The sequence below is a fragment of the Salvia hispanica genome, chromosome 1 (genome assembly GCF_023119035.1).
Source record: "Salvia hispanica cultivar TCC Black 2014 chromosome 1, UniMelb_Shisp_WGS_1.0, whole genome shotgun sequence".
Taxonomy (NCBI): Eukaryota; Viridiplantae; Streptophyta; class Magnoliopsida; order Lamiales; family Lamiaceae; genus Salvia; species Salvia hispanica.
This window is the reverse complement of record NC_062965.1, coordinates 26,549,052-26,568,214: the sequence shown is the minus strand read 5'-3', so window position 1 is coordinate 26,568,214 and position 19,163 is coordinate 26,549,052. Positions and strand designations below refer to the sequence as shown.

Genomic DNA, 19,163 nt, shown 5'->3' with positions numbered 1-19,163 from the left:
AGGAGGCGGCGGCGGCGAAAGAGGCGGTGGCGTGGGAAGCAGCGTGGGAGGAGAGGGTTGAGTCGTGAGTTGTGTTGTGTTAGTTGAAACTTGAGTGATTAATATTACTTAATTACTTAATAAATCTAATGATGTGCAACTAAAAAATTAATTTGCACCCATCTTTTAATTACGTTGAAAACATATCAATAAATTACATAAAAAATAATTTATGTGCAACTCTTACAAAATCATCAAATAATTAAGGATAGTTTGCTTTTAAATATACAAATTTTCAACAGTTTCTAGTTTTTTTCCCGAACTTTTTTCCCGAACTTTTTTCCCGAACTTGTATTCAATCTGAATACATTTCAATTTTTCTTATATTTTCCTAAAAAATATTTTTTCTTTAAATTAAAGTTGATGTGAACGTTGGAAGTACCAACGTGGCAAAAAGTTGTAGGTATTTAAGCTGAAAAATATACGATCTTTCGAAGTTTTCGAGAATTTCATCCGAACTTTGAAATTTTTTTATTTATTTTCTAACTATGGATATTTTCTAAATCATGATTATGTTCTAACACTTTCTAAATTTAGGCATGAATATTAATTTTATATTTATTAAAATTTATGGAGAGTAAATTTTTTCGAACAATATTCTCATTGCCATTTTTAAAATCACATCATTTAATTAAAAATAACATATCTAATCAAAATAAAATAAAACTAAATGCAAAATTTTTCATAATTAAATCATGAAAATAAAGTATTAGTGTATAAAAATGAAAACAATCATCGTTCTCAATTCAAAACACAAAAATAACAAATCACAAATATCTTAATTAACTACAATTTGTGAAGTTCAAGGCATTAGATAGTTCAATTATATAATTTAAAAAAAATTAATTTTCTAAAACAACTAAAATCTACAATTTAGGAAAAAGTAAAGGTCAATTTTGCGAATGAACAAAAACATCAAATAATTAATGAAATAAAAGAAGATAAAATATAGTAGTATTAAAATATTTTTCCATCTAAATAACAAAAAATATTATTAAGTAGATTTTTTTTTCCCAAAACACTACAGCAGAATAGTAGCGGACATTCGCTGCTGCTACTACTAACGGATACAAATCCGCTACTAAATTTGTTCATATTGCATTATTTATAAGTTCAATTTTTATAATAAAGAAATAGTAATTAATAGTGGCGGATACGTAAGCTACTATTTACTAGCGGATACAAATTCGTTGCTATATTTATTTAATTTATTAATTTTGATATTTTTAATCATGAAATAATTATTAGTAACGGATGTTTCTCCTGCTAATTACCAGTGGACATCGGTCCGTTACTAATTCCGTCACTGTTTATGGCGCGCTATTTGGGCGCCAAAAATTATTGAAATTCCGCTACTAATTCCATTACTAAAATTTGCAACAGACATTCCGTTACTAATCCGCTAGTAATAGTATCAGATTCTTAACCGTTGCTAATTTCCGTTACTATTCCGCGAGATTTTTGTAGTGCAATTCTTTTCATCTCAAGTGCAGATGATAATTTCATCTTAAAAAGAAGAGTGAAACGATAATTTTATCTAACACAAGTGTGAAACGGCCCAAAAGTCTAGTAAGAATACAAAAGTAATTTTCTCCATTATTGGTAAAAGACAAAGATTACAAAACTGAATAAATCAAATAAAATCAAATCAGAGTATACAACACTACAAATGAGGGTACAAGACAATTTTTGTGACAATGATCAATTTCCGATCAATCAAATATAATTAGCCCAAATTAATTTCGTTTTTTTTTTGTCAATTAAATCATAGTAGTATTTCATCAAAATCGAATTAACCTTTCTTGACCTCAGAATCCCACTTGTCATCCATGGAGGAGAAGATGAGGTCCATGCTGCTGCTGCTGCTTCCGGAGTTGAACATGGCGTCGGCCATGTCCGCCACTGGAAGCGGGCAGTCCGCGGGGAAACAGGCAGTGCTGGTGCTGGCGCTGGCGCCGGTAGTAGTGATGTGCATGGAGAGCCAGTGAGAGGTGTTGGCGAGGGAGGAGGAGAGGGGGAGGGAGGTGACCGGCGGTGGGAGGGTTTGCTCCGGCAAGGGGGTGGGGGCCGAAGGGGCGGTGGAGGACAGGTGGCAGGTGTGGGTCCCGCGATAGGTGAGCTCGAAGGTGAAGGGGTCGTGGTCCAATCGCTGCACTTGCTTCTTTGCCGGGCAATTGTAGAATTTTTGATGGGTGCATCGGTAGTAACTCCTGCACAAAAAATAATATCGTTTGTGATTGTGACTATCCGAGTTTAAATGTGTAATTAGTAAAATATAACAAAGAACATGAAAATGAATAAAGTAAAAAAGATGATCGAGAAAGTTTTATAAAAAAATGAAAATATACTTTCGATGGGCTAATCAGAATTTGAAAAAATGATAGATATATACTCCTACTATTTTTTTTATAGACGGATGAAATATTTATTTTTAATTGCACAACTAATTTTAATGTTCTGTACTTAGATCGAATTTGCATGTATGCAAAATTGAATATGCAAAACCTATAAGTATCATATATATTGGGTAATGGATTCATGTAACACATCATAATATTATCTTTCTAATTGTTACTTTCATTTTTTTATGATATATGAAAATAATAAGAATCACGGTTTACAGTCACACCAACCACACAACTTAGGAAATGGAGTAGTATGAATTTACTCATGAAGTTTGGTGAGAAATTTATATGTTATTTTCCTTTTTATAACCCATAATACCCTAATATTGTATACGTAACTTAATTATCAATATACGTTTACTTCTTCAATAATGACTGGATTTAAGAACTATAACTAGCCCAGCTACCAGTTCGAATTAAATGATTATTGAAATATAGTCTATAAAAAGAATGAAAATATAAATGATAGGGGTTGAGACTTAATTAAGTAAATGAAAAAAATTCAAACTCGTGCTTGAAAAGTCAGACTAATGAGATTTCCTCGACATAGTTTTTTTACTAACCCTAAAGACTTCTTCAATACATACTTCGCTTTCTATTTTTCTTCCATTTTCATTTGAATTATCAAAGTCAATTCGTAGTTCATTCAATTCAACCAACGTTAAGTATCTTTCTTGTTAAATTTGAAACCAACCATTCCACTAAATTTGAAATCGCGTTTTCGTGCCCCACGACTTCAAATTTTTTTCACATACAAGAAGAGGTCATGATTCCTAGAAAAGTTTATGGCTTCCCATTTGACACTTTCAATCATTTTGCATTAAACACCCCCAATTAATAAATCATTTGTTTTAGAGGTGCAATAAACAATATCATGATTTGAATAAATACCCAGTCCTTATTTTTATGATAACCTTCTTACCTTTTAATAAACCTTTTAATTTTCAGTGTTTCAAGATACTAGGATAAAAAAACATGTGTTTAATGGACACAAATAGAGGAATATTTGGGCAATATATAGGGCAAATGTTCAATAATAATTGCCAACAATATCGAATTTTGATGCCAAGTCTAATGAAAATTGTCCCAGCATGTTAATCATCACTATAAGCGAATACTGAACACCAACTCATGTGTCACAATATTCATCTTTTTCGAGCCCATATATAGTTTCTCAAATCAAGAACACCGAATATGAAAGTTTTGAAATCTGGATTGCTATAAAGTTTCAACTGCAAAAAATAAAAGATTAAGTACTTGTTTTCTCAAATCAAAATTATGATTTGAATTATAATTATCTCATATACAAGTAGTATATAATAACAAAATATAAATTTTCCATATTAAAACTTAGTAGTATCACTTAATTAGGCGGTGAGACGCATGATTACACATTTTTTTTCTAGTAACCTGTATGTATTTTTATCAAGAACTATAATTTTTAAAGCATATACGTCAATCACACTCTAGTGAGAAATAATTATCAACCAACAAAATAAATATGGTGATTGTGAAATTTAATAAATAAATATTACCTAGGATATTTTGATCCAAGGATTTCCTTCTGCCCATATTTCCTCCATGTATACCCATCTTCCGGCGGAAGATCCAGATTCCCCATTTGTGGCGCCGCCACCGTCGTCACAAACTTACCACTTTCATCCTTCCTATTAATTCCATTTAAATAAAATCACAATCAACAAATTATTTTCTAACTATACATAAGTATTAGGAAACTCTCACCTCCTCCTTAGATTGCGCGAAGGCGAAGTTCTGATGGAATCCGTTGCATTAGCAGCAGGCTGGACCTCCCCGACCGATCCAGCCCTGCCAACGTCCCTTCCACCGCCAAACATAAAATCCAGACTCGGCACGTACTCATTGAGCTTGCCCCGGTCACCGAGCATCGTCTGGGCACTGATCAAATCCAACGGCTCACGACTCGCGCTAGTGCCACCAGGGCCGCTGCGACCGGGAAAACTCATCGAATTCGCTTGAGACACGATGAGTCTCTCCTTAACGCCGTTAAATATGCTAATTATTTCTTCGCAAGAGGCAAGGAGAGCTTCAGGCTGATTGGCCAGCATTGGAAGATTCTGTTCCATATCTTTTGCCAATTTACACCCATACAATATCAGATTTTCATCCATTTTTTTACCTTCAAAAATTAGAACTAATAGTAATGTTTTGTTTTGGTGGGATTATGGTGCAAGTGGATGTGGGGTATATATATGAATGTAAACAAGAAGGAAATCAAGAATATGGAAAATGAAAAAAATTCAAAGTGTTTATGCATGTGTTGAACACGGTGAGTGGAAGAAACTTCAGAAATATAATGACTTAGTCAGGGTCTAAATTCTTGGCAAAAAAATTTCATTTTTTCAGTCTACCCCATGCTAGTAGTCCACGAGAAGACTTGGCCTCATTGAAACCAAATAAATTGGACCATGAATTTGAATCTATGACTGATTAAGCATGAACTAAATTCTACGACATTAGTTTACTTATACTAAATGGGTTTGGTCCATAGTTCTAGAAATAGATTTAATTAATTAGTTGCATTCATGTTGGTAAATAGTGGCACAACAACTGATAATTGCATTTCCTAGTTGTTTAGTTAGTTGGAACATGTCACATTCTCATCATGCAAGACCATGTATGTATTTTCCCCCAACTATATATTAGTGGAGAAACATTAATTTGATAATAGTGTATAGATAAAGCAAGAAGGAGCACTTTAATTTGATGTTTTGCTTACGACATCTCTGTCTGTAAATAACGATAAATATTAATTTTCAATTTCTCGTAAGTAAATCACGTATTTTTTTTAGTGAGTTAAGTACTTCCTTTTTAGTTATGAGTTGGTCATGTCACCATTTTTAAATAATTAAAGACGTTAATTTATGTTTTAAATACATTACCAAAACTTCAAAAAAAATATCTTTAATCTTATTGTCCCAACTTAAATTAAGGAATGAAACGAAAGCCTTTCAAAAAACAACAGATTAAAGTATATATAATAGACAATTGAATCCTCAAACTTAATGATATTTTTCTCCACACCATCAATTTTGACCATATAAAAAAATTCTACGCAAGTAATTACGTTACTAATTTCGTGTCCTTCGAAAATATATTTCTTGTAGAAAACCATCAACCCATGCCAACGGGGTTCACTTCATTTATTTATTTGTTTAATTTTAATTATGTTAGATTAAATTATAAGCTAATTAATTGATTATAATTGAAAAATATATTGTTTTGAAAAATTGTCCAAAAAATCAAAAAAATTGTCAATTTCTAGTCAATCCCACGGTTAACAAGTACTAATAGATTTTATTATAAATTTTCCAAATTTCTCAATTATCCTATGGCTAAAAAAATTGGCGTACTACATGTCTTAATTTTTTTATGTACTCCTATATGGTAGTTTGTCATTAAGCAAATTTTCTTACCTTGTAAGTTTATCTGTGCATTTTAGTAAAAAAATAGTACTAACATAAAGACACACAGGATGTCGAATTCTTTAGTTATGAAACAAACAAAAAATTATCAAAGTTATGATATAATCTATATTTTTTAAAAATTAATAAATTGATTAAAATTTGACCAGTGATTTCTCTTATAATTTGCCAATTTTATTATTGGAAGTTTACAAATCATTGATGGGTCTAAAAGAATCATATGGTTGTACTACGTCCGGCGTGTAGTCGTCCTCAAAGGAGATTTTGTCTTCTTATTCGAAAACTAGATTTAGTAGACTGTATTTCAAAAATATTGATATAGATTAAATGTCAATGATACTCACGAAAATACTTAACTCCAAATGATAAGCGATTTTAATATATAAAGGATTGGTTATTCTACAAACATTTAAAAGTATAAAATGCAACCTAGTATACATGTCATATTTATTATAATAAATGATCAACTAATATATTCATGCTCATAGTGCTATTGATACCGTATCACAAATTTACAATCCCAAAGTTTGATAGCTCCCGAAGAAGAATCTAAATTCATATTGTATATATAGAACTCCGCAACCTTCAATTTCCATCAAATATACACTAAACTTTCAACATATTCAACAAAAGATCTCGTTATACAACAATTTTGCATCAACACATGAAACAACATCCTAAGAAGGGGACATGTTAAAAATTGGGGACATTTTAAAAAGAGTAAAGGTCAATTTTGATCATAAACATATGGCCGAAATACCAATTGGTCTTAAACATTCACATTTTGCAAAACAGGTCCATAACATATGAAATTCGTGTCATTTACATCTATTTTTTACGGTGCCGTCAATTTTTGACGGTCAACCGTCGATTAACACAATTTTGATCCGATTAAGCTTAATCTAGGATTATTAGTTATCTAATTATTTTGCTAATTATTTTTCTAATTAAATTGTTTTTTAATCTATTTCTAATTCAAAAATATTCCTTCACACTACACTCCAAATACTTGCAAATGAATCGACTCCCTCCCAAGTCCCAACTCTCCAACTCTCTCTTCTATCTAGCTCTCCTCTTTCTCTCCACACAAAACACCACAAAAACCCTAAGTCCGATTCCGACCCACAACGCCGTCGAAGCAACCGAATTTATCTTGTTGGCCCTGAGGAAGAAGACGATGCAGGGAGGACGATGACGAACCCTAGTTCTTCCGACCAGACCGGACCGTGGAGCTCCGCCGTTCAATTTTTCAGAAATCGATGAGGATTTTGAGAGGAGGTCTAGACCGTCGCTTCCGCAGCCTCAAAAACCAAAGGAGAAGGGAAAGGTTGCCTCTTTTGAGGAGAGGACGAAAGCCAGACACGACACAAGCCTTGATTTCAGTTGTAAAATGTTCAGGATGTATGTGATCATGATTATGAATATCAAGAACTAGTTTGTAGTTTATTATGTCGATGGTGTATACTGGTTTTTTTATTTTAAATATCATAAACTTGTTTTAATTTTGAATTTTACGTTTTCATTTTCAATTTTGCATATTTTTAATTTTGCATTTTCAAATTTTTCAAAAAAAAGATAATAATAAAAATACAATTAAAATAAGCCTAATCCGATCAAAATTGTGTCAATCGACGGTTGACCGTAAAAAATTGACGTAAATGACACGAATTTCAAAAAGTGAATGTTTTAGATTAAATTGGTATTTCGACTATATGTTTAGAACTAAAATTGACCTTTACTCTTTTAAAAATCATAGCAAAAATTGAGGATAGAAGATGTTTTTAACCTTTTTTACTTTTTTCTTGAACAATGAAGTTTTACGTGTTAAGGTTGAAAACAATCACCTTAAACCATGTTAAGATGGATCAATTTACAATTACAATTCACCTTAGATCACCTACAAAAATTGATATATAAAATGCCATTAGTTTATTTACAATATAAGATTTGGTTCTTGATCATGGCATGTTTATGAAATGTTTTATTAACATCTAATCATAATAATACTAATAATATTAATAAAATATGAAGATTCGATATCGGATAAGCGAAGAAAAAATGGTGAAATTATTAATGAATTAGTAATTCATCGTGAAGAACAATTTTATCCCCTGTTTCGCAGTCTGTCACCGTAGTGTACACCTCTTCTTCCCCGCAAATCTCCCTTCAGATCACCTCTCTCTCTCTCGATTGCGCCGGGAAGATGCTGAAATTTCTGAAAGGAGTCGTCGCCGGATCGGGCGCCGGCCTCAAGGATCTGCCGTATAACATCGGGGAGCCCTACTCTTCTGCGTGGGGCTCCTGGGTGCACTATCGCGGAACCTCTAAGGTGATCCTCTCGATTCCGTTACATCCATCGTAAATTCTGTTGTTTTTACTAGTTGGATTGGCTTCACTTTCATTGGTTTTCATTTCGAATTTCCTCTCATTTATCGAGATCAAGGTTGCTTGTGCAAAGCTTAATAGTTTTTTCGGGGATTTGCTTCTTATATTGGAAATTGGTGAGTTCGAGCTGGCTGTGGAGCTGGAAAGATTAAAACACTTTGACGTTGATTAGATTGGATCTGCATTATCATAAAATTAAGCTTTTTAACATATGGATTCCTATAGGGCACTGGATTGTATGTATTTTGGAAGTATTAAGATCAATTGCAGAAAAATATTAGAGATTCAGACGTCTAGGCTCTTCTGTAAAGTTTCATACATTCTTCTTACTTCTTAGTTCCATAAGATCTGAAAGCCTAGTTTGACTGGAGCATGCTAGTTTGTATTAGATCATTTCTAGTTCCTAGGCTTTGCTCACTTGATTGAATGTTATTACTAGTTCTTTATGCTTGTAACTGGAGGTTTGCTTTTGTGATGAAATTAGAATACCTTTGACACAAAAGAATTCCCTTTTTGCTGTATCTTAGTTGATCAAGGGCAAAAGATAATAACAAGCTTAGGTAATAGAATTACCATTTATAATTTCCTCAAATATAATCCATAATTCCATCCTTTTGGACTTCAATATATTGGCATCAATGTAATAGTCGATCACAGATGGTACTACCTTCATTTTGATCGAGGAAACTTAAATTAGTCCCAAAACTATCCATATAGCTTTATTTCTAATGATTGTTTCTTGGTGGTTGATGATGCATATATGAGATGCATTCAGATATTTGGTCTTGCACCATGGATTGTGTGGAGATGCGATTCTTATTTGGTGATGGTGGTATTTGTATATTTCAGTTAGGAAAACACTACTATATTAGAACAAGGGAAAATACTAGAACAAGTGAAAACACTAATAATTTAAGAAGAACCACTAGTGGCTTAATGAACTGGTAATGAAAGGCCACTGCAGAGTAAATGAGTGAGGTGCAATTTTAAGTTTTTCTATTCTACTATATGTGTAGCTAGTTTAGTAACTTGAGGCTTTAGAGAGAGGTTGTAGCTTCAGTGATTTCTCAGACCAAGGTGCTGGGCCAAGACAAAAGTATGCGGTAATATTGAGCTATTTTCATGATTGAACAGCAAATATAGTTGTAGTAGTAATTTTTCATATACTATTGATGATAGATTCATCTCTTGCTTTAGAGTCATACCTCTTTGATACTTGGGTAATTTGGTTTCTCCCAAGTTAGATACCATAGTCGATTGTATGTTATATTTTCTGATTCTTATTGTTGAAGCGTGTTCTTAGCCCTGGTTAGGACACAACACACATACACAAAAAAAGAACAAAAAGAGAAAAATGGATAGACCAAGAAAATTACTATGTGAGAAAACATTTTTTTCTGAAGACAGGAGAGAAAATGACCAGATGTTATCAGTTTGCTGATCAAACTTTCTAGTTGTGATTATCATAATCACTTTTGCTTCAGAAACAAGTTTGCTTTTGCATTTCCAGTACAGCAGATGTGGACGACTAAGCCACTCATATAGTGTTTACATTTATTTCCATTGACATTGGCCTGTGTAGGGGAATTCGTTCTTATTGTTGTTAAAATTTTGTTTGTACTTTCTGAATTATTACTCTCAGTAACCAGTAAGATTATCTGTAATCTGCTCTATTTATTTGACAGGATGATGGAGCACCTGTCTCAATATTTTCTCTTTCAGGGAGCAGTGCGAACGATGGACATTTAGTTGCTGGCCGTAATGGTGTTAAACGTTTGCGAACAGTAAGCTTCTGATGGACGTTTCTGTTTGATGTTTCTTCTTCTTCTTCACTAATCACTATTGTTAAGAGTCCGAAGACTGCCGTAGTTTATTGTCCAAGTGTGAACCCACATTGCTGATTTATTTCACTTGCCGTAAATTTGTCACTGGCTATATATTCAAGTTAGTAATAGCTAATAAATGAATTGAAGCTTGACAATTAATGATAATTTGATGATATAAGCAAAAAACGTTAATTACAATTGAAAGATAGACGATGTGCTGCCTGAAATTTGACTTGAAAGTTATTTTCCTTTGTCGTGCTTTGCATGACTTTAACCCATATTGCGGAAACCTTTCCATTTAGAAGGGAAAATGGGGGTATTTGAGCTTATAAGCTCTTTAAAACAACTTATAAGCTATGTAAGCTCTTGGAAAGTGCTTGACAAACTAGCTACTAAGCAACTTATAAGATCTAAAATTAAGCTCTAACAGCGTGTAAGCTCCTTAAAAAAAGTTAATCAATCCTATCTTATTTTTCGTGATCTTATAGGCAACAATTAATTACAAAAAGTCAATAATAACCCTATTATGTTTTGCTATTTCCAACATATGCTGTTACCGTTTCATCTATCCCCCCTCTCTAACTCACAATTCTCTTTCTCTAACTCACATTCTTTCACTAACTTATAATCTCATTTCTCCAAACATTAAGACAACTTATAAGATTCTGGGATATTACATCTCATGAGCAATTGAAATACTATCTTATTAAGTTATAAGATGTTGGAGCTTATAAAATGTCTAAAATAAGTTTAGTCAAACTCCCTCTTAACAAATGAAATCCTGATAAAATATACCTTAAGTACCCACAATGGTATATTTACAATTTGGAAGCCTTTACCTATGATTTTTCTCAATCAAAGATTGTGTAACTTAAAATAAGCTCACATAATTTTCTTAACGATAATTTCTTCATTTTACAATATCATTCCATTTCGCCTAGTTCGTAGAATGGATGCATTCTGCATAGTGCTTTCCTTAGGCACTAATCTCATTTTTGACTTTTTTCTTAGTTTTAACTTTTTGTTTATCTTCTTTCAGGTCAGGCATCCAAATATTTTGTCATTTCTGCACAGTACTGAGGCTGAAACTTTAGATGGTTCTACTACTAAGGTGACCATTTATATTGTGACCGAACCTGTTATGCCACTTTCTGAAAAGATCAAGGAACTGGGGCTGGAAGGTAGCCAAAGGTGAAAGTTGAATCATTCCGTTAGTTGCAGTTTCAGAAGTTTTTTATATTGATGTTGTTTCTTTTGTTTGAACTGATGATAAGTAAATTGTTTATACTCTGATCTGATGCACCTTGTGCCATGATTTTGGGAAGTGGGAAAATGTAGAAAGTTGGTTAGCTTTTATATTGTTGTTGTTATAATCACTGGCCTTATTTTTAAAAATTTTCCGAAGTGTTGAGAACCTATATTATGTTAAAGATATCTACTTTAGTACATCCTTAGGCTCTGTCTTCATGTTTTCTGAAATTAAAAATTGAGAGACTTTACGCCTGCCTTTGTCAGGGATGAATATTACGCATGGGGATTGCACCGGATATCAAAAGCTGTGAGCTTCCTGAATAACGATTGTAAATTGGTAAGCATCTTAAATGTTAAACCCTATCCTATTTGTTTATCATTTTTTTCTTTGTAGACATGTTCAAGTAAATATGATTTGATATTACATGAACAAGAACTCTTTGGGGATGCGTCACTTTCCATTTATTGGCAGGATTTAATTATTTCAAGTCAAGCATGATATTTTGTGTGTTGGTTGCTTCAGGTCCATGGTAATGTTTGCATGGCTAGTGTTGTTGTCACTCAAACCTTGGACTGGAAACTCCATGCGTTTGATGTTTTGTCCGAATATGATGGAAACAATGAAGCCGCAACAGGACCAATGCTTGTGAGTTCTCAGTTAATCACTCTTTTTGCCATTCTTTGTCTACAATGTGTTGGACATCAATAATTTTACTTGGCCCAGTGAAGGGAAAAGTAGAACTGATTGCTAGATATTAATGATGTTATGATAAGACCATCTTATCAAAAGAAGCTATATCTAAAATTTTTTAAGTAAGGGCTTTACTGACATCCTTTATCGTTTATTGAGTTTAAACATGTCCTAATATACTGTTTCGATAATAGCTCAAGATTCAAGATCAATATCTAAGACTGCAAAAGGAAAAACTGATCCTTGCATATAAATGCATTAGGTGAAACACTTGAAACTTATGCCTGAAGGAATTAGCTTTAGTTGGCTTCATTATACTTTGGGTTCTGTGTTTAATTCATATTTTTGCCGAATTTGTAGAAGTCATTTTAAAAAATATTTCCGATCTCTTACCAGTCATTTCCGAACATCCTAAATTCTCTTCAGGAAATATTTTTTGAAAATAAACAAAGCTAATGAAAATAAACAAAGCTGAAAAATATGAAAAGGTTCTCATACAGATGTTTATATTTTCTTTTCAAATTATGAATGGGATTCATATTTTGAACTTGTAGAATTGTTACCGGAACCTGTTTATGATGGTTATTTTTTTCTTTTTCCTTGTTTATATTTCATTCTTGTATTTTTACCGACCAAAAGTATGTGGTATCTCCTAATCTAGTGTCCATATTTCTCTTAGTGAAACTTCATTGCTGCTGTTTCTGTTCCTTTTTGACTGAAGGCTGTGTTAGATGATCTAATGGTTATTTATGCTTTCTGTTTCTGCTCAATTTGGGACACAGCAATATGAATGGCTTATTGGTACACAATACAAATCAATGGAGTTGTCAAAATCAGACTGGTCAGCTATCAGAAAATCTCCACCTTGGGCTCTAGATTCTTGGGGTTTGGGTAAGTATGTATTTTGGACTCTTGAATTCGCATTATGGTTATATGTGAATAAGAGGTTCTAAGTTATGCAACAAGAATCAAATATAATCCGAGTCTGTCTCTGCACTTGTAAGATTCAGATGTGATTGTTACTCTTTACTGTCTCATTCCTCTATATAAGAAATGCAGTAAAGGAAACAGTTATCCTAATCCTTGTCATTAATTGATGGTGATGAAAGGTTTATTTCAGCTTAATTATGGGTTTGCTGAACTATGATGGTATTTGAACTAAAGTCTGCTTCTGTTTCAATATATAAGTTTCTGCTTTTACTTTTTATAAATGGGAAATTCATCTGAAAAAGTAGACGCACAACTTATTGTCATTCTCAAAATCATTTTCCAAATCACTACCATTTCAAATAATTTCACAACGTAACAGAATTATCTTGTATTCACTCTCGTAGTCTCATTTGCAAATCTCAATCGAATGCATCTCCATTGTTACCGGAAACCTCTTGAAACGGGATCTATAAAATTTGGTTTGAAAATAATCCCAAGAGCTGAAGGGGCCACCTTGTGGAATGATCTTCCAGTGTATAAAATTCATCCACTGGTTACACTTCAAGCCCTCCTTATGAGTTCGTCTGTTTACTTCTGTTATTTGGAAGCTACTCCCAGATCTCTTAACTTTTTTCTTGAATTGTCTGATTTTCTTTTACTATGCAGGTATCTTTTTCTTTTCATTTCTCGTTACACAAAATGTTAAGTTCTATATTGATCCTTAAACTATTATACTTTTTTCTTAGGCTGCCTAATATATGAGCTCTTCTCTGGAATGAAATTGGGTAGAACTGAGGAATTGCGGAATACAGCAAATATTCCAAAGGTGATATAGCTTATTTACCTTCACATACCATGATACCATATCATATTTCCAATTTCAGTGTCATTTGGAAATTCATTTAGCTATAGGATATCTTCATTAAAAGGCAAGGCTTATTTGAGTTTTTTCAGTAACCATTTGATTTGATAATTCCATTTTCATTTAGAAATTGTTTATTCTTCCTTTGATGACAGTCCTTACTTCAAGATTATCAGCGTCTCTTGAGCTCTATGCCTTCTCGCAGGTTGAATCCATCAAAGCTTCTAGAGAATAGTGGTGAGTTATGGGTTTCATCCCATTATAATTAACTTGTCCTGTTATAATTTAAGTTTGTGTTATTTTCCTTAATACTCGCATGTTGGCGGATGCATCACCGTTTTGCTCTCCAATATTTTGTTATCTCATGGGAATAGTTACGTTTTCCTTTTCTGCTTTCATCCTCCCTGTATTACTAGAGTTTCCTACTAAGCCGAAAAATGTATTCATGGAATGTCCATAGCAATGCCGTTTCCTTTTTGGGGCTAATTCTTCTCTTTTCTTGCAAGATTAGGAGTCCTAATTATATATAAATTACTCAGTTTTTTCTTGCAACAGAGAACATTTTTATTCATGACTTCGCAATGTAGAATCTTTTTTATGGACTAAAGTCTGGCAATATGTTTTGACAGAATATTTTCAAAATAAGCTGGTGGAAACAATACAGTTTATGGAAGTACTTAACTTAAAGGATAGTGTAGAAAAGGATACCTTTTTTCGTAAGCTTCCAAATCTTGCTGACCAGCTGCCCCGCCAAATAGTTCAGAAGAAGGTATCTCATTAAGCCTGAAATCTTAGCAGTTTAATCGTATCCCTGCTACTTCTAACCTACTGCATTTTCGTTTTCTCTAGCTGCTTCCTTTGCTAGCATCAGCATTAGAATACGGTTCTGCTACTGCACCTGCTCTGACGGCATTGTTAAAAATGGGCTCTTGTCTCTCACCAGAAGAATATGGTGTTAAGGTTACTATTACTTAATACTCCATGGGGCCTCTGTGTCCTGCTTTTGTTTGTGTGAGCTGTATTATCTATAAATGGGGCACACACAATTTCTTGTTAATTGTTATTGAACTTATTATCACTCTATTTCTTTTTAGATATTACCAACAATTCTCAAACTTTTTGGTTCAAATGACCGCGCTATTCGCGTCGGTCTTCTTCAACATATTGATCAATATGGCGAGTCATTATCTGCACAAATGGTTGATGAGCAAGTAAGCTTTTATGTGATTCTTTATAATCTATAACTCAATATCTTTGCAAGTGCACACAGTTCAAATATGCCATCTAGAAGATTGGGAAGTGACAAAAACTGTTTTTCTGTTATAGGTTTACCCTCATGTTGCAAACGGCTTTTCCGATACATCTGCTTTCCTAAGGGAATTGACACTAAAGTCCATGCTTGTCCTGGCTCCAAAGGTAAGTGAAACTTCTATTTACATGGTTCAGTCATACATAACTATGTTCTGTTCATAGTGCCTGGTACGTGTAGGGTCTGTTTAAGGTTAATCACAAACTTGTGGCAATGAATATTCCCTATCATGCTCATTTGCTGTTATTTGACGACTTCATTTCTGGAATAGGAGTGGCTTCTCCTATTCCACTCTTGAGTATATACATTACTCTGAAGTCCATGATAATGCTTGGTTGTTGAGGAGTCTTGGTTAAAGCTTGATTGCTATGCAGTTAAATTGTATGAATTTTTCATATACTCCCTCCATCCACTACCAGTAGTCTTGGTAGTGGACTGCATGGGTTGTAATGCAAAATTGGTAAAGTAGGAGAGAGATGGAGGGAAAAAGTGGTTGAAGTATTGTTAGTGAAAAAGGGCCCCACCTCATTAGAGAGAGAAACTTACCAAAACTAAGGGTACTAATTTTTTGGAATTATCCAAAATGGAAAAAACATGACTATTGGTTGTTGATGGAAGGAGTATATAATTTGATTTCTCAGCAGTTTAACATGCCATTATGAGGGTACAATGGTTTTGCATTTAAGTGCACCGCAGACATACTGCCATTAGTATGCTAATATTAGATGGCATCATGGCATAGATGAATCAATAACAATTCTAATCTTACAGTAGTTAATACTTAAAATGGATAGGCTGATTGTATGAGTTAAACACTGTTTATTTCCTTTCCATGGTTCATTGTCTTTTCCCACTTAGTAATTTATTCATCTACCATCTATTTTCTTTGCAGCTGTCGCAGAGAACAATATCAGGGTCATTGTTGAAGTTCCTTTCGAAGTTACAGGTGTGCACTTTATATGTAGTTTCTCCCTACTTCTGCCTATATCCTATGATATTGGTTTTAGAGTGTTGGGTGGGACCGTGAGATTTCATTTTCTCTATTCGTTTGTGACACAGGTTGATGAAGAACCTGCCATTCGTACAAATACTACCATACTACTTGGAAACATTGCCAGTCACCTTAATGATGGGGTGGGTACTAAGTTTTCCATCCTGATTATCCTTATGTTGATCTCTAAGAGGTTACACTTTACTTTCTGACACCATTGTTGATTGAAAATTTGTTGCAAAGCAGACAAGGAAAAGGGTGTTGATAAATGCATTCACAGTTCGAGCTTTGCGTGATACTTTCTCTCCAGCCCGAGGAGCAGGTAAAGCCTTACTTGTTTTTGTTGACCTTATGTTATCTGGTCCTGTAATAAGGCAACTTTTTAGTTAGCCTCTTCATTGTCTTTAGCCTTTTGGCTAAGTCAAGTTCCTGCTCAGCATGTTCATACACATGGAGCTAAGGTTCCCTTCTTTCTGTTTTGCCCTCTTTGTCTTCATTCATGCTACTTCTTTTCTTGTCAGGTATTATGGCTTTAACTGCCACTAGCTCTTACTATGACGCAACTGAGATTGCAACTCGCATTTTGCCAAACATTGTTGTCCTGACAATTGACCCTGACAGGTAGTATTCCCTTCTAAGTGATTAATCTATTTGTTGGACCCTCGATCAGTATCGTTCACCCAATCTCTACGATATATTGCTGAGATTCTTTCATCAATATCATACCCCATGCCTTGCTGGGGTTCATGTTTTGATATGATTTAGGGTTCTGTTTCCACGCGATTCTGTCTTGTACTCTATGGTTCACCTAAATGAAGCATCCCAGAAACGTTTTGTGGCTTGTAATAATGTCACGTCTTCTTCATATTCCTATTTCTTAATTACCTTTTTTGTAATCAAGCTGCTTGTGCTGTTATTTATTTACCTGCCACAGTGATGTCCGGTCAAAAGCATTCCAAGCTGTTGAACAATTTTTGCAATTAGTGAAACAATTCCATGAAAAGGTTTGTACCTAATCACCTCTTTTATAAAGTAGTATAATATTTTTAAAAAAAGGTTTTCGAAATATAAATCACTCTTGGCTCTTCCGCTCCTCCTCCTTCATTAGATGCATTTATTGAGTATTTATTTGCTCTGTTGATTCTTTGCAGACATCTGGGGATGACACAGGTGCAGCTGGAGCACATTCATCTATGCCTGGAAATGCTAGTTTACTTGGGTTAGTGAGCTTTACTAAATCTCTATTATTTAATATATCAATGATCCTGAGACCACCTTTTGTGAGTCTGATGATAAGAATCAGCTCTTATTAAGCAATTGAAGGTTATTCCATCTTTTCTTATCAAACATTCCTTTCTCTTATGTTTTTCTTGAACCTAGAGTTGTAGAAGTGCATAGTGATATAGATGTATACTGTATAGACACATCTAAGTATTAGAAATTAGTATGGATATACTAACAGATGAATAGTTTTAATTGGCTTCTGCAAACATAGATGTATAGACACATATGTTAATGCAAGCTTTGATTTTGAATATGTAGTCTTATTCGTCGCCTCTAAGCTGGTACTCTTCTAAGCATATGTAAATTAAAATATCTACATGTTCGTCTCCCCCCTGCAGAAATTCTTACCTAAAGTATATTTATGTGTTTATACTCAAACCTTATAGTCATTAAATATGGTGATGCAGATGGGCGATGAGTTCTTTAACTCTGAAAGGCAAATCTTCTGAACCGAGTACCCTTGCTTCAACAGGCTCAGGCGCGCCTCTTTCGTCTTCAATCTCCAATGCCAGCTCTGGTCCGTGAACTATTGGATCATTTTTGCTTTTTTTTTACATAAGCATATCATTGTGCATTTCTTGGATGACATGGTCGTTGCTGATATGTGTGTTTGGATGCCACAGTGACGGATGAAGCAAATGTAGCACAAGTCCGAGTAAATTCCAGGACAGATTTAGCTGATTTATCCGACAACCCTCCACCCGCATCACCTACGTCGACAGATGGGTGGGGAGACCTTGATAATGGCATTCGTGGAGAGCAGGATAATGACAAAGATGGGTGGGATGACATTGAACCACTGGAAGAGCCCCGACCATCGGCAGCTCTAGCAAGTATCCAAGCAGCTCAAAAACGGCCTGTTTCTGCACCAAAAACACAAGGTACCATCCTCATCTCTACATCCATCTTAGACAGATGAAAATATCCTAAGTAGAGCTTATCGCCTCTATCCCATCTCCACGCGTCTCTCCTCTTAAACTCTCAGAGCATTACAGAATTTGTACTTACCAAGTATGGTATTTTGGTCCAGCTTCAAATTCAAGACCAAAGAGCACATTGAAGGCGAGTAAAGATGATGATGACGACCTGTGGGGCGATGCAGCTTCAAATACGAAATCCAGCAAAGCAGTCGACGAGGATGATCCTTGGGGCGCGATCGCTGCCCCCGTCCCAAAATCATCTTCCAAATCATTGAATCTGAAATCCAGTGCCTCTGTCGGCGATGATCTTTGGGCGTCCATTGCAGCGCCTCCACCTACAGCAGGAGGGAGCAGGCCACTGTCAGGTGCACGAGGCCGAGGAGCTAAACCTGCTGCCCCTAGACTAGGTGCTCAAAGGATAAACAGAACATCGTCAGGTACAAGTTAAGTGCATCAGTTTATGACGAGTCTGTAAATTTTTTGTTTACTAAAATAGCACTCAGTAACATTTCGGACGTTTTGTGTTGTATTTGTCTGCTATAACCATATTTGTCATCTGTAACAGAATGCATTTCAGCTAAAGCACATATTCTTTTCACTTTTGATAAAATTTCTGTTCTTTTCGACTTGAGGTTATTTGTCAAGTAATGTAATGCTATTATTTTCTTTTTTCTTGACTCTGTTATGTGTTTGTACACAATTAATTTTTTGTTTTTTTGCGATGTTTTATGTTGTCGATGAAATCTTCTCCAAAAAAGTATTTTAACAATATTTATAGAAATATTAGTACTTGCGAACAACTCTTT

At 34.3% G+C, this 19,163-nt stretch overlaps 2 protein-coding genes across 3 annotated transcripts; one reads left to right on the top strand and one right to left on the bottom strand.

The window, feature by feature from the left end:
- Nucleotides 1–1,697: 1,697 nt before the first annotated feature.
- LOC125192296 (WRKY transcription factor 55) lies at nt 1,698–4,611 on the bottom strand. Its single transcript, XM_048089870.1, has 3 exons — nt 4,188–4,611; nt 3,980–4,111; nt 1,698–2,249 (listed from the first exon to the last, which is right to left on the bottom strand). Exons 1-3 carry the CDS (start codon nt 4,592–4,594, stop codon nt 1,832–1,834), a joined length of 957 nt encoding a protein of 318 aa, XP_047945827.1. The 5' UTR covers nt 4,595–4,611; the 3' UTR covers nt 1,698–1,831.
- A 3,402-nt stretch (nt 4,612–8,013) lies between these two features.
- LOC125201225 (probable inactive serine/threonine-protein kinase scy1) lies at nt 8,014–19,029 on the top strand. Of its 2 annotated transcripts, none has more exons than XM_048099251.1 (21): nt 8,014–8,237; nt 9,979–10,077; nt 11,159–11,310; nt 11,635–11,707; nt 11,894–12,016; nt 12,844–12,952; nt 13,738–13,817; nt 14,009–14,090; nt 14,483–14,622; nt 14,703–14,813; nt 14,948–15,064; nt 15,180–15,269; nt 16,055–16,108; nt 16,222–16,296; nt 16,400–16,475; nt 16,675–16,774; nt 17,088–17,157; nt 17,305–17,372; nt 17,845–17,954; nt 18,061–18,318; nt 18,468–19,029. In XM_048099251.1, the coding sequence occupies exons 1-21, from the start codon at nt 8,112–8,114 to the stop codon at nt 18,803–18,805; spliced, it is 2,451 nt and encodes an 816-aa protein (XP_047955208.1). In that variant the 5' UTR covers nt 8,014–8,111; the 3' UTR covers nt 18,806–19,029. The 2 variants fall into 2 exon arrangements, with proteins under 2 accessions (XP_047955208.1, XP_047955210.1); XM_048099253.1 differs by having other exon boundaries at nt 8,128–8,237; nt 10,016–10,077.
- Nucleotides 19,030–19,163: the final 134 nt, after the last annotated feature.